At 38.9% G+C, this 15,351-nt stretch overlaps 2 protein-coding genes and 1 long non-coding RNA gene across 16 annotated transcripts in view; 1 reads left to right on the top strand and 2 right to left on the bottom strand.

Moving 5' to 3' along the window:
• The window catches only part of LOC111270807 (uncharacterized), a 36,354-nt gene extending 29,024 nt beyond the window's left edge, over window positions 1-7,330 (bottom strand). For 4 of the 11 annotated variants that reach the window (XR_015315082.1, XR_015315081.1, XR_015315091.1 and 1 more), the window contains exon 1: window positions 2,686-3,326. This is a non-coding gene — a long non-coding RNA (uncharacterized LOC111270807). The other 7 variants (XR_015315086.1, XR_015315085.1, XR_015315087.1 and 4 more) reach the window with 7 other exon arrangements.
• LOC111270806 (uncharacterized) overlaps window positions 1-8,180 on the top strand; it is a 39,302-nt gene extending 31,122 nt beyond the window's left edge. Inside the window, exons 3-5 of the mRNA XM_022851222.2 lie at window positions 6,337-6,482; window positions 6,878-7,040; window positions 7,280-8,180. Coding sequence (XP_022706957.1) covers window positions 6,337-6,482; window positions 6,878-7,040; window positions 7,280-7,520 — 550 coding nt within the window. The 3' untranslated portion in view covers window positions 7,521-8,180. The remainder of the gene's footprint in view (window positions 1-6,336; window positions 6,483-6,877; window positions 7,041-7,279) is intronic.
• Window positions 8,181-11,683: 3,503 nt separating this feature from the next.
• On the bottom strand, window positions 11,684-15,228 carry Sys1 (Sys1 golgi trafficking protein). 4 transcript variants are annotated; one of them, XM_022851244.1, is made up of 3 exons: window positions 15,125-15,228; window positions 13,220-13,489; window positions 11,684-12,859 (listed from the first exon to the last, which is right to left on the bottom strand). In XM_022851244.1, exons 2-3 carry the CDS (start codon window positions 13,427-13,429, stop codon window positions 12,605-12,607), a joined length of 465 nt encoding a protein of 154 aa, XP_022706979.1. In that variant the 5' UTR covers window positions 13,430-13,489; window positions 15,125-15,228; the 3' UTR covers window positions 11,684-12,604. The 4 variants fall into 4 exon arrangements, with proteins under 4 accessions (XP_022706979.1, XP_022706982.1, XP_022706981.1 ...); XM_022851247.2 differs by lacking the exon at window positions 15,125-15,228 and adding an exon at window positions 15,026-15,112; XM_022851246.2 differs by lacking the exon at window positions 15,125-15,228 and adding an exon at window positions 14,829-14,914.
• Between the last annotated feature and the right edge of the window lie 123 nt (window positions 15,229-15,351).

Below are 15,351 nucleotides of genomic sequence, written 5' to 3'. Positions count from 1 at the left end.
AGAAGTCGAGTTTACCAGTTCCTTACAAAGCCGGTTACAGGGTATCTTCCGTTTACATTTAACATCCTTGTTATATGCGGTTGATACGATTGGATAGCATTGCTATAGTGGATGGTACTTCTCACAGATAATTTCAAAATGTTTCTTCTTGGCCGCAGTGCATTAGGTAAACCCGCAATAATTCTATTAGTAGAACACGATGTACTATGGCTATTGATAATTTTATCGATTTTGTTCATTGAATGGATCACCGCAGTGCGTTTATATCAGCAATAAGGTCGTTACGACCCAAACGATAGGAGAGAAAGGGATATTATTGACACCGAATGGAGGTGTGGTAAAGAAAGCATTTAATTAAGAGACGACGCAATGACTCTCGTGTCGCGATGTGACAAGTCGACAAAAAAGGTAAACGAATATTCCTCTTACCATCTCGTAGTGAGAGGTCACTAAAGGTCGAAGCAAATGGATCACGAACGATTGCTGTACCTTTTAGGCACTTTTTATCTGCATTGCTTGAATCGAAATAGAGAATATCCAACGCTGTGGCTTTTTGAGACGGTGAAGTGACAAACGTTTATATTGCGTTAAAGGGTTTCTTTTATTGATCTTAGCGAAGATTTCCATATTGAGGTCAGTGTGAACTCGTTTTCAGTAATGGACGAATATCGTCTTTTGCTTTACAGAAAAGCCGTAACCGCAATCTGAACAACTAGTCTGAGACAGAATATTAGACACAGTCGTCACACTTTGGAAATCCAAAATTTGTAATTATGCCATTTCTTCTAATTCGAAAGCTTAAAAGTTAATTTAATTCCAAAATTAATGTGCATCCATCCTTGAATTATCCGTTGCAAACTTTACTGTATAGTTCAATCCGAATTATGTTCCTGGATCGAATAGCATTAAAAGATGGCAGAATAAAGACGAGGTTGCATTTCATAAAAATATAAACGGGCGTTTGCTAACGTCCACACCTGCCACAATTTATTCTGTAAAGAATCAAACGACTGCTCAGCTTTTGTGTAAGTTTACCTAGTCAACATGAACTACTATTTCATTATGTCTGACTCTGATATATTCTGTTGTTTCTGTATAATATGCTTAATACAATCTGCAAATATATACAATTGCACATTAATATCGCCCAAGTGTTCGTCTTTGCACCAACAGCAAACTCTTCATAGCGTTCTTATGTTGGTGCCGTCAGTAAAATATAAAAAAAATAAAGGAAAAGTACTACGGATGTAATAATAAACTGTCCGAGCGATACGGGTAATGAAAGTGATTGTATCGTTCTAAGCGATCAGGCCAGGAACACCGACGGAGTTTCAGTTAGTGACGTTGAGACGAAAATTTAGGACACGGGGTGTCCATTTAAGCGGTTGTAGCAGCATCGTATTAAGTCCGTTATTCCAAAACATATGTTCGAGTATCAGAACAGACAAAGGAAACGTGTTTACCATGGCCAGTACCGCCTAAATTGTCGCTGCTATGCATATATATATCTATGTATATAACAATCAACCAAAAATATATTATTGGCCTCTGTCAGCAGTGCAGGCATGCTTTGTTGTGTTAGTCTTTAGCATATTTCCTTTTTAAATGTAAACGTTTGGCTACCCGTTTGCAGTCGAATCCATTCACGGTTAACGGCAACATTACGTTAGCAGCGTGCTGATCGCACCACTCGTCACCATTTCGATACAACAACGAAGAAAGTGGCAGTGATAGAAAAAAACAAATTGGCAAAAATGAAGACGATCAGTTTTCTCTGCCTTACATTCAATATGCCCCAAATGCCCTCACTCATCGTCGTAAAGAAATACAACGACTGAAGAAAGCGTTTGACCATATTGATCGTTATAAGTTGACGCATCACGTATAGATGTACTCGCACACACGGGAATGCTAAGCAGGACAAAAGGACAACATCTAGGCAGATAAAGAAAGCAGATAGGCTTTTGTCTTTTTGATAGAAATAATATCGACAACACCGTTGCGGCTGTTAGCAGTGGCCAGTGGTGACTTGAAAATGATGTGGTTGGCGACGTCCTTGTCGAACGCTGTCTGATGTTTTGCCGAGTAACCGGCCAGTTACTACTTATATAGACGTTTACTAAATCGAAGCCTAACAAAGTAACTTTTCCTGACATCTTCCAGAGCTGTTGGTGCTATTGTTATTGCAGAGAAAGCACTTTTAGAGGGACTACCTTCAGCACATTTTTCAAGATTTTTCAGTTTGCACAATAAATTACGGTGTATCTATAAGTGACCCGGTTCTGTCCACCTAAACTGAACCCTCATAATTCTGATATCTTTGCCTATAAGCGCGTTCCATATAACCAAAAGAGGATACTCCGTGAGACTATAACTAAAGGAGTGGCTTTTACGCTCCGCGTAATAACCGAATTAATCCCCAAGGAAACTTGTTGAACGCATAAACAGAATTATTTATTTGTCAAAACGGGTTTCTGCTTGTCATAAGGTTCTGCAACTCGACAAAGCAAACTAGCCAAGACGCTCTATTTAGTAATACTATTTGTCCTACACAATGTGCCTCAATGTATGAAAGTTTTACACACGTACCTGCAACTCCTCTTTGTTCTGTTATGATAACGTTTGAGGAAATGTAAGCGTCGCGTGACTTTCACATCAACATTTGATCGAGCGGAGAAGACGTACCATTCAATGCGTTCCGTTTATTCTTCATTCACGTTCGACAATTGAGCGTAATTGATGGAACAATGACGATCTTGCTAAAGAAAAAAAGCACATGGATAATAAAGTTGTTTGTGCTGTGTTACGTAGAAATCGGCGGCTACAATCCGAAAAGAATAGAATACTATTCATTGAAACGGCGGCTGTTGTGAACAATCGCTTCATAGTTACTGCTTGAAAACCACAATTATTTGACACTTGGCACCAGAAATTGATGCACCAGTGTTATGTGTGCGGTCCTGAATATTGAGCCAGAACTGCAGGTTTCTTAATTACTTTTGAAAATAAAATGGCGGTAGGAAATAAGATAAAGCGAGCCAAAACAACGCTCGGTTACTGCCCGCCTCAAGATGCGCATTGTCTTACCGGAACCGCAAACCGCAGAGACTTATACTTGTTTGGGATAGAACAACGTGAGCGTAGAACTGACGTCTCTGTCAGCCCTCAGTGTTTTTGACGATGAACGATGTGCGTAATGTGACTAGACAGCGTCGAAGCCAAACAGACGTATTACACTAGAGTTCCAAGTATAATTGCTTTTCACAGTTTTTTTCGTAACGACTTCAAATACAACTTCGAGACGTTCAGGGCTGTGTGCTGATCTATTCAGGTACGCGAAAACCATGCTAAAATTTTCCAAGTATAAAAACTAAGAGGGAGAAGATTAACTCAAAAATGCCAAAAACGAATGGAAAAGTGTAAAAGGGTTTTTATTATGACATTAAAGTTCAATTCCAAATTCAAACGTAAGTTTTCGCTAAGGCACATCTCACCATATTCACGAGAGTTTCAGGTCATTTTCCAGCACCATTAAAAAATCAAAGAGATATTTTCTGAAGATGCGAAGCTCAAGAAACTTCCTTGCTGTACTGTTTCCTAAAGCTGTTTTAAGCATGAACGATCCGATTGTCGTCGACTGTTCCCTGATGAGAAACTCTTTGCCGCTGATGCAAAAGTCAGTCAAAGAAAGCCACTCTGGTCTGTCGTGTGTTCCAAAGGTCTCTTTAATTTAACCTGAGCTAAACTTTCTTCCGCGTGTTGATGTTCTGAACAACATAAACCAATAAAGACGGCATGTCGCCACACCTTCTTCGTAAAGACGAAACAGGATCAGGATGGGTTGAGAAGTTGCTGTCATTGTTAAAGGCGTTGAAATCACGAATTACCATATTCTATCGAGCAGTACCCATCTTTGCGCGAAATGGAAAACCAAGGCATAAATGAGATCAAGTCCAAAACTAGGCTTTCCATTGGTGGACTGAAGGCTACATGTTTGGAGAGCTTTACAGTCTATAATGACTTGTGTGCATAGTTATGCATTCTGTACCTGGAACAAGCCGCTAAATGCTCAGAGATGATCTTTCTTTAATTACACTGGCGGGTTCGTTGCTTCGCGTATGATGCGTTTTATATTCCTAGGGAAACGCTTGGTTCTTTGAAGTTACTCGGCATTTTGGCGGAGTGAAATAATAAAACCGTTTTGACAATCGTATCTTCATAGTACATAAGCTAAACTGTACAATGTCGCTCACGAATCTATCAAATATATTTATATTCAAACGTCGTGTCTCCTTGATCAGTCCTAAATCCTGTGTAATTACTTAGAATAAGCCATTTTACTACTCGTTTCCCCCAGTGCTTGTAGAAACCTAATCGGGGCCGCTCTAAATGAAATTAATGATAAAGTGCTGGTCGACTCGCAACAAGGCGTTTTTGCCAGCAAACAACTGAAAGATACAGAAAACAGCCAAAGGCTGTACAAAACTAAAGCTGTCGTTAGAAAAGGTTCTTCCAGTAGAAAAGGAGCTAATAAATTTGGCATCAGTAAGCTCATGCCTATTAAGCGGCAGCTACAATCCATGAAGAAGCCTCTGTTATTGATACTCCAAGCAAGACTAGTTTACATGCACTTGTCTGCTTTAGACACAAGCTTTTTGCAATATCCAAAAATCGTGTAAGACCCCATCATGCATAAAATAGGATCAATTGCATACGAGTTAACAAGAAGCTCATAGTAAATGCATAATACAAGCAAGGCGGCGAAAAAGTGTAAGAACAGATCGAGTGAAAATTTTTAGCGCGGCGCATTACTTTTTCTTAGTGGCAAAGTATTGGCATTATCGAAGTATATTTTGAGCACTTCTTCGTTGAAGCCGGCTGTAAATACAGGGACATATTTTCGAGTTACTGCAAGCGACGGTGATTATGTCATGTTGAGAAAGCAATTTTCCCATTTTTTGCTAAACTGTTTTCACGATCCTAACCGTCATTGTGCGTCAATTTCTCATTTTTCAACTTTATTTTGCAAATGCATATCCAATGTACCCTCTCTAAAGAACGGTCGTCCCTTGCATGATCTTCGCACGTTGGCTAAGATCTATTTCTCACGTACCATATTGAAGTGTAGTAAATACAAAACACGATGACGTATATCGAAGAGATTTCGCTTCAAGTATCAGCAATTGCAGGTTCTTCCACAACATTAGGTTGACGATAGAAAAAGGCCCTGCTTATTTCAAACAAAGAGGAGTATCTATCAGTAATAGACTCGGCTACATTGTGCTGCCTCCGTGACTCCTCCTTGCTTCGTTCTAACTCCTGTTTACAAAAATACGCCATTCCGTGTCTACACTCACTTGAGGTGACACTATATAGTCTCAATGATGCGCCGTGGGAAATACAGTTGTTGCCTTTTTTTAAGACATGCTGTTAAATCAAATAGCCGATTGAGCTCATGCCTAACTCAAGCATGATATTTGAATCCCTAGAAGGCTGTTCTAGGTAATTGGATAAATCATAGATTCTAGTTCTGATCACTAACATACGGCGTTTGACCCACCCACAAATGTGATTTACTTGTTCCTCCACAGTCTGTTATCAAAATATTGTCGTCTAGATTTCTCCGAAAGGGAACATTTTCAAATAGGGTTCAACAAGTACCCTAATATGACACCAAGGTTTACTATGACATTAGATATATATAAGCTCCACTATTAGAAAGTTGGTTGAGAAAAAAAATCTAGTATTACGATTTATACTAGATTTCAAATCCATATGCGTTTGATGATACTCTTCTTTGAGCGAATATTCCCTTGTTATAAAAAAGTGGTTAACATAACTAAATCACCTTCGAATTCGGAGACGCCATCCAGCACCACAGGCATAGTAAGTACCCGGCCAATGTACACATGCCGACGAAGATCATAGCAGGCTAACTGATCCCATTCCATTTAGGAAATAATAATCAAACAACGTAACCATTGATGCACCTCATATTAAAAAAATAAATGCCACCCGTTAAGATTTACGATTGTTATTTGAACAGTATAATAAAATTATTGCATCTTTTTATTGTAACTATTTGTCTTATCGAATGAACGATAATGATAATAATAATGTGATCATTATCGTTTATTTTTCATATTATCAAGTAGTTAAGTCGACATATATATATATCGACATATATATGATACACATCCGTTACCTGAGATATGCTCTTTGCGAGCCTAACGTTAATATTGTCGCTATGAACCGATTTGAATTACGACCCTACTAACGAGCCCTCTTACTTATTACTTTTTCATGTGATCTATTTGGCCGTTGTATTTTTGGCAGCGAGCTGAATATGGCTGTCGAATGCGTAAGCAAATTTGCCGAAAAATGCTTTAACGAACGCCAGAGACAAAGCTATTCGCGGTTCACAAATGGAGCAATGCAGATGATATCCGATTTCTGTGACAAACGATCATTCTTCAGAAAAGGTATAACTTCATCTCTCCTAAGGTGAATGAGTTTCGCGAAAAGGTATGCTCGACTCGTGCATGTGGACTCCTTCTTATCAGTAAAGAATCTCCACGATTAAAGGACATTGGAACCTTCATTATTCCATATGATTTTTATCATGGTAATCTTCTGATTCATTAACAGTCACATACTTTAGATTCGAGTGAGCATAAGTGTTTTTAAGAGATACAAATATTTATTGCATATTACATGCATAGATAAACTTTGTGACTCCTTGCTGACTATTTTATAATGATAATCTAATAATACTGATAAAATTATTGATAATGTTTGTTGTTGCGCGGAATCCGCACAGGCAAGCTAGGTTTGTTATTTATTTTAAACAGCTGCTATTATCTTGGTATGCTTGCAGCGTATCTCCAACACTCGAGTTGTTTCTCAACAGTGCAAGACGATTATAGGCGCTGTGCAGAAAGGCACCTCTCCACGCTAAGCTTGAATCATTCGAGTTCAACAACGGAATCGAATGATCTCGGTGAAGAGAATTTCAACCAGCGAACGAAAAAAATCTGTTGGTAAGTAAGAGGAGTCGTTTGCTATCAGTAGCTGGTAGAAACAATTGAATTTCATCGCACGTATTCGCACGCCGTCTATGGTTTTGCATGAGCGTGAAATAATTTAGCGTCTAAGCCAAAGGTAAACATACAAGCAATACCTAACGGCAGTACCTGACAGGAAATTCGAACTATTAAAAAGAAACCTCGCAACAGATCCAAACCTTAATTGTGTTCATTTAATACTCGTGACGTTACAGTATGTTCCGCGATCACATCCGCTGTACCCGGGCTATGATTGAAGCGCGGTGTGGGGCTGAGGCCGCGGACTTGGCAGACGACATTATCACTAAAGCAACGGCAAGACTTGTACATCCGTACTGTACAGAGCTACCAATTGGAGACGGAGGATGTTCAATGGCGACGCCGATCTGTCGAACTAGTAAAACACAGTGGACTTTACTCAGTGGGCTAATTCTCACATTGATATACTGGTACTGACTAATGTTAGCTCAGCTTATAAAGAGCATACGGTTGATCGAGAATAAAGTTCACAAATTAATTGACCATCCCCGACAAGTTAGCCTAGTCTAGATCTGGACTCAATATTTTTCTTGCTCTTGAAAAAATAAGAATGGCTTCCATCGAATCTGATGCGCAAATGCTAACCAATGCAGCAATTTAGTAAATGATCACATTGGAGTCGAAAATGTATTAGGTCTCAGCAGAGTAGAAAGATGAATATTGTATGATATCAGATATGATTGAGTGAAACAAAACCTGATCAATTAGTTTGGAATGAACCGTACGACAGATAATGATAGTGAAGCATTCTTGAATTTAGAGAGAGTAAAATTTTGAGTTCTATCCTCATTAAATTGTGACCGTTAATAAAACGACCACACGATTATTGAATGAGGATGGTCCGTCCAGATAGAGTAAAAGGACACATATCGTTGTATCGTTGTGATATAATGAGCTAAAACCAATGATCTGTGATGTATTTATATAGTCGTACAAGGGTATGTTTGTAAAAGGTGATGGCACATCGAACTCGCATTTTATTTTTATTATTCGAATTTATACGCATTTTTTATGTTACTCGAATGCTTGGTACGGTAATAAATAAATGAAATCTTATGTTTGATTGGCACAGCCACATACTGCTTCACTTGATAGTATGGGACATACCTAACAAAAATAGCTCTATAAAAATCAATTTTTTACTAAAAAAATTTCAAGTTGCACTAAAATGGTTTTGTAGTAGTCGTATTAGGAATCATACTAATTATATTAAAATAAATTTAGAACAGGTTAAAATAAACGATTAAAGAAAAAATGCTGGCTAATTCTCTTCTAATTCACAAATCCAAATCTGTTAATGGTTTACTTCGTTTGATAATCACTTATGTTTTCCAAGCTCACTTGTCACATAGGAGGTTAGCTTAGTCAATTTGGAAACCTGAATTACTATTCCGAGGCATAGCAGCTTGCGAAGCAGAGGGGGTTTGTGTAAGCACCAATTTCTTGCCGACAATGATCAGAACTGTAGCCTTTAAAGAATAAGAAATACGTGGAAAGCTACGGGTCGTGTTTTCCAATGCATTAACGCCATCTTTAAGTCGCGGACCGACCTCCGACGTTGCAATCCAAACCGGGTTGAAAACCCGAAGAACGTGTAGCTTCCCTTATTTCGATTACGTCAAGTTTCTAATCAGCGGTAACTGTAACTTGAGCCGCCCTAGTAGTCCGCTTACCATGCCATTCTTCGCTTTCCAGTTGGCCCTGAGTATGACAATTAAAGCGTCGTTTAAACGTCGTTACACTCACATTGACGTATTTCTCGCTCAACAAACCCCAGACAACAAATGGCTGTACCGTTAACCACTGGTAACTCGAACGCTGTAGTGTTGAGTGGGGAGCGATGAACTTCTTCCCTCGCTCTTTCGCTAATCATACCTACCAGTTGCAAAATCAATGTGCATCTCAACCTTCGATAAGTAGATTCGTATTTTTCGGCGTTAGTGCCCGTCCCTGTCGAGTGAATCAATATAGTGCCAATAGACGAATTGGGAATACTATTGGAGTGCATGAAACGCTGCTCCGTTGAAAACTAACCACAGTCTTGATAAATCGACTGCATGTTTCTGCACCAAAGATCAACTCTATATGTTGTTTTCTAGTGGGAACTCGACAACATGGCGAACCTGATTGTAAACAATGGGATCTCCTTTGTATGCATGCACCGCACCAGCAGCCCGATACAGGTGACTCTTCCAATGTTTTGAGCCATTTTCCGCCGCTCTTGAATTAGGGCACACTGGCAAAATCTTTTAGCATTCTCAGTTAGAAAGAGTTCGCTGAACTTTCTTGATTCGACGTATGAAGAAGACCGTTTGACGCATGTCGCGTCCACTCTGTACACGATCTGGCTTAGTCTTATTATCCTTTCATTGCCTATAACACTTTGGCATTTGAGAAACAACGTCTCGAACATTATATCAATGTGGGAGTCCTAAATTAACATAAACAAACGAGCCAACATCAAGCTTATCGCATGCTCGACTCTCAACATTGATCCACCACTCACAACGCTCGTAATCGCAACGCCTTTAAGCTGTTTGACAAAAATCTGATTGCCCTAATTTCCTAAATTTCTTATTGTTAAAAGATACGCTCGATCCCTTCGGGATCCATCTTTTAGCCTAGGTTTGAAGCCTTTATCGTCAGTTATAAGTATTCAATCGTCCCAAAAGTTCGTTTCGAAACTGTGCAACTGAAAATGAAAACAATTTTTTGCCCAGGCAGCTTCAATCAGTGATATATTGGTAGTTATGAGTAATGAACGTAGCTTATCATTCGCGAAGCTGTTCATCATGTGAGGCTGGCATCATAAAACTTACCTTCTCTCCTATGCGCTATAACCGAGCACATTTATTTTACGGTTTCCTCTAAAGAGGAAACCGGTTCACAATATTTAGTTGACTTAACGTTTTAATAGTTTGAGAGAAATTCATAGAAGAACACTCCATTGTAATGTCAGCAGATGCGCTGCATTACTTTATATTATATTTGGACGAGGTCCGGCTTTAGCTTTTCTTTAAAATGCACTACGTTTTACTGTGAGTAAAGCTATCAGAACTTATGTACTTTCCATACGAGAAAAGTATTACCTTTGTTCGACTTTCGAGTATGTTGGGTCATACGCACACGGTTGAGCAATTGATCATCAGTCAAAGGATGTCCGTTTGATTGACGCCCTGTTTGCTCGTTATATATCTTTGAATGGATGTTTATGTGTTCCTCCGGTCTAGCAAAAATTCATATATACATTCTGATCAAGTAAAGTTAGAATCTAAGCGTCCTTATGGTTAAAGGATCGACCTGCGCATGCCTCACCCTCAATATTTGAACTGTTATTTCGAAAATGAGCTAATCCCCTCCTGACCGTGCAATCTTTTACAGTATTAAGTCCACGTACCCCGTAAATTTCCTCACGAATTCGGGCCGCATTTAGCTCTTGCCAAAATAAAACCTCAAAATGGACTCTTTTATTACGCTTTTTACATCTCCATTTGGGAAGTTGGTGACTTTACTGAAATCTACGGAAACAAAAGAGAATTAGAAGATAACACCCCAAAAAAATGCAGCAAGCAACCGCTTTTCTTCTCTCACCTACCTGTGTTCATAGCGTCAGAATTTAAACCGTTTTAAAACCCGGAACGAACTTGAAAGACGATACAATAAAATTGCTCCTTACTTGTATAAGTTGTCTAGCATGTAGCGTTGACCACAGCTAAAATAGCGACCAACAGTCATGCCTCGTGGTAAAGACTTCCTTCATAACCATTTTCTGTCAACTGCGGAGAAAAGCTTGGGTCAACCTGCATTTAACATCATAATACCAACGAAGTAATATACGCCAAAAAGTCGCTCACACCTACGAAACAAATGTGGTTTCTTACAATGGTTTTGGAGAAACCATTATGTGCAGGCCTACCGCCGGTTGATTGGAAAGAATCAGACATAATTACCGGTTGCAATTAGAATACGGACGAATGGGTACAAGGTATGGCAGGAAGTGTTCTATCTACTTCAATATCCATCGGCTGCGTCATCCTCGAACTGTGTCCGATCGAGCCGACTTAGGCTGCGCCGCAGGTGAGATCATAGTGCTAGCTCCAAGAAGAACGGACCTGTCCTTGATGCGAAGCTTGAGTAGCATCCGGTATACCCTCACCGGTTGTTAATAGTTAGTTCAGAGAATAACTCGGAGAAGCTCAACAGTTTGTTGCGAAAGTGCTGGACACGTATAAACTTTTCTATCTGTTGATTGCACACATTATTCAAAAACCATTTCATATTTTTCGGCGCGTTTACCTTTACGCTCTAGGTGACTTATGCCAGAGCAAATCAGCTGACTGCATCTAGGCTGCAGTTATTATTTCTAGACGCAATAACGAAAAAACAATATTTAATTTAATAACAATCAAAGTAAGTTTAAAGTATTAACTAGTTTTGGCTTTCTTCATATTTAATTCGATACGAAGCAAACACGCATCTTTTCACAGTAGCCATGAAGGGCTGTATTGGTGTAAGTGATCGGTCATACTTCCTCGATGGATGAGTTCTTTCCCAATTGCATGCAAAGGAAATTCTAACGCTTTAAGCAAAATACATAATTCGTTATCGATTTATTAACACGATATTTACAAATGAACTGTTAGGTTTCATTTTGTTTTCACGTCTTTATATAATATTTTATATAATATTTATATAATATTTTATCACATATTCTGTTCTCTTGCCAGTTCTCGCTAACTAGCTCAGGTTTCATAGATATTTCTTTTCTGTTCTATGGACGAGTTTTAAAAAGATAATAGCTAATGGTACGCTCACCCATTTAGCCTTTTCCACGTGAATACATCCAGTATACCAGGCTGAGTTCGCCGTATCGTATTATTGTAATTTCCATAAAGGGTCTGTGGCATCACTAGAAGCTAAAGCTGAAAATTCTCATAGAAACTATATCAGCCGATAAAAGCTATCGAAGATTTGACGGCGTCGTATCGGGTAGATGATAATAATCTTCTTCGGATATTTTCATCAACATTGAGTTCTGACATGGTCAGGGCAGAAAGCAACATATGCACAGCGAACAGTTGCGAGAGCACGTTCTACGTGTAGCCAATGGCCGTCTACTGCAAGTCCCAGATATGCGCACGTCACTTCCAGCAACTTGACGTGATTCTTTACCTTGCACACACACACAGATCATTCTCCACAATATGCTCCTCATTCCTGCTAAAGACGAGAGATAATGGAACTGAAGAGATTTGTGAAGATTCATGCTTAGTAAAGGCTGGCAGAAGCTTCGCTAGACGAAACAAGCTCCATTTATTAGTCGACTCTCCAGGAAGGCATTTTGCAAGGTTATGCGTACGGCATTGCACATAGGAATACCACGGTCTGAATATGAATTTTGATCAGGTTTGTCTGAGCACGCGTGCGTCAGTGAAAGCGCACACTGACTTCAATAAGCATATCGACGCTGACGTTGTTTGGACGCAGCGATCTTACTTGTGTTACAAGTCGGCCTTACTTCCAAGTAGCGGGATCGCCTTCATTTCCGTTCTAATGCAAAGATACTCCGCCAAAACGCACATAATTGTTGCGGAACATATATTAAGTAACCACCAGCCAGGACTTGATGGAAACCGCCCGTTATAGCACCAACATGCCAAGAGGTGGTAAAAATGAGTCGTACAGCTGAAGTCAAGACACTGTTTTGTGCGAGCAACGAAATACCATACGGTGCCCGCGGATATACACGCATTTAGCTGTAAAGTAATAGAAAATTAACAAAAAAACAACAGAATTAGTAATCAAGCTGTCAGTGTTTGTGGCAGTAGTTTGGGCCAACAACGTAAAAAAGTTTCGTCGAGAACTTTTGTCATTGCTTACCTGTAGCAGCCGTAAAGGGTCGTAGTAAACTCAGTAACAGGCCTTTATATAGACTTTCATGTAATGTCTGTAATCACAGTTCTATGTTAAAGCCTTCGGGTGTTCCAAAACTTGATAAGGTCTTATGTTCATATCGAATCGAGGAAAACTACAGCTCTTTACGATCACGGAATGGCAAATAATTACTCTACACTTATTATCGTAATTCTCTAAACAAAAAACAAAGATTGACTTACCAAGTAAGCGGTAACTGTGCAGAGACCAACAACACTTTTAAGGTGGACGGCCCCGTAAGAGAAGAGTTGCTCGAGAGATATGCTTTGCTGAAACAACGTGTCGATGATCCAAAAGATTACCCCCAAACCCGCGTAGAACGCGCATTGTAATGTCACAATCTGCGAGATTATTAGCGGGGGATCCCAAACCGAATAACGAAATCCAGCCATTTTTCGAAAGATCCAGGGAGAAGCACGACAGCCTGATTTCGCAGTCGGTTACCGCAGACACTATCGTAAAATGAAACAGACGGGAATTAAACAATTAATTAGAAACGAGCGCCATCAAGCCCGCACGATTTCTTAGGAAAGTTTCAGTCATAATCCAGAATTGTTAATAATATGTTCAATAATAATAATAATATTAATAATGATTATTATTAGTTATTATTACAACTTAAATATGAAAAAATATGATTACTATTTGAAATGATGAAGCGTAAACGTAGAAAAATTATTTGTTGAATAATGAAGAAATACTAAAATCTGTTACCCTTATTCAAAAAAACAATGATAGATAATAAAAGCGCATTGTTAAAAAAACCCACAGAATAAATTTCAATGTGTTCTTTGATTAAACAATGTTTAGCTAAATAAGTTCAACGAAATTCAAGGGATACCTAAGCTTTTAATAACAATGTAATAAAATCGCAATATTAAGTTATTCGTATTATGGATTACGTTGCTTTTAACGATTCGCAATAGCATGAATAGTTTGATCTTGACTTGAACAAGTGTTGATTCGACAAGTATCGAACACTTCCATCGTACAATATATATTAATCTATAACCGACATGATCTATAACGGTATTGTTCAAACATTTCATTATCTAAATGTTTGCCTAATTTTGCCCATTAACCCATAAAATAACGATAAAACTGATTCACTACTAGTAGTTCATTTCCTCACACATTAACGAACTGCAGCAGAAATCGTTGCAGAAAGATATCCTAACTGTTACTGCTAATTCCAGTTAATTGCTCAATTTCGATTTTTTTTTTCAAAAAGAGACAGTCTCATAAAAGTCTAAACTACATGTTACGTATATGGCTCTGGATATCTGTATCTGACACATCCGTCAGTAAGGGCGACGCAGACTAACAAACACACATGCGCTTATGAAAAACTTTAAATTGTCGTCGAACAAAGTAAGAAAATTTTAATTTTTTTTAGAGCTAAAAGCGAAAGTATTAAATAACAGATGTTTCCATAATTTTAGCAATAACATGAATTTCCATCATCAAAGGGAGTAATATTAACATCTGTCCCCAAGATGTAACTGATACCATAGATAGACAATGCAGATTTCGAATTTCATATGATTTCCATCACCGATATATATAAATATATACACATATATATACAAGGAATGAATGTCAATCTGTTGTTGCAGCCATAGCACACGACACAGCGCTAAACTGAAACCTACGGTGCAGATAGTTGTACATAACTTCAGTTGTATGCAATAGCTTTGTGCGCTTATATTTTTTAAAACCATGGGGCACTTTTAAATTACATCTTATATGATCTTGAATAACTGCTCAATTTATACGCCATGTGTCACCTACTGCGGACATCTTATCCCGAAGCACGTTTCTAGATATCGTCTGCTCTTGAAGACCTTTAGAACAGTCACTACTAAGCCAGTGTTAGTGCGCAATCAATATAAAGACATCGAATAATATTGTGACATTGATTAACGTTTTTCTGCAGTGTTTGCACTAATCACTGATGACGGGTAATCCTTATTGCAACAGAAACTCACTTATTGCGAATGGCTGACGCAACATATGAAGCAACCAGTGAAGGATTTCGAAGGGATAGGGAGTCGAAAGCACAGTCTCAAGCCGACGCTCGTACTTACCGGCCAAGGCGATGACATCGCCAAAAAACACAGTCGACTTCAACTCGTTTAACAGCTGATCCTGGCATCACAAACTGACGTCATTTCCTGCGCCAGTCAACCGTTGACCGACATTTACACGCCAGACCTTACCAATTGGCTAGATGGCACATCCGACCTAATGAAGTGGCCGCTAACTTGGCTGGTCCAGCGAATGTTCTACAAGTTGTTGAGTGGCCGGCTTAGCG

This window comes from Varroa jacobsoni, unplaced genomic scaffold (assembly GCF_002532875.2).
Source record: "Varroa jacobsoni isolate VJ856 unplaced genomic scaffold, vjacob_1.0 contig00125, whole genome shotgun sequence".
Lineage (NCBI taxonomy): Eukaryota > Metazoa > Arthropoda > Arachnida > Mesostigmata > Varroidae > Varroa > Varroa jacobsoni.
Note: the sequence above shows the minus strand (reverse complement) of the source record. Positions and strands in the feature narration are given on the sequence as shown.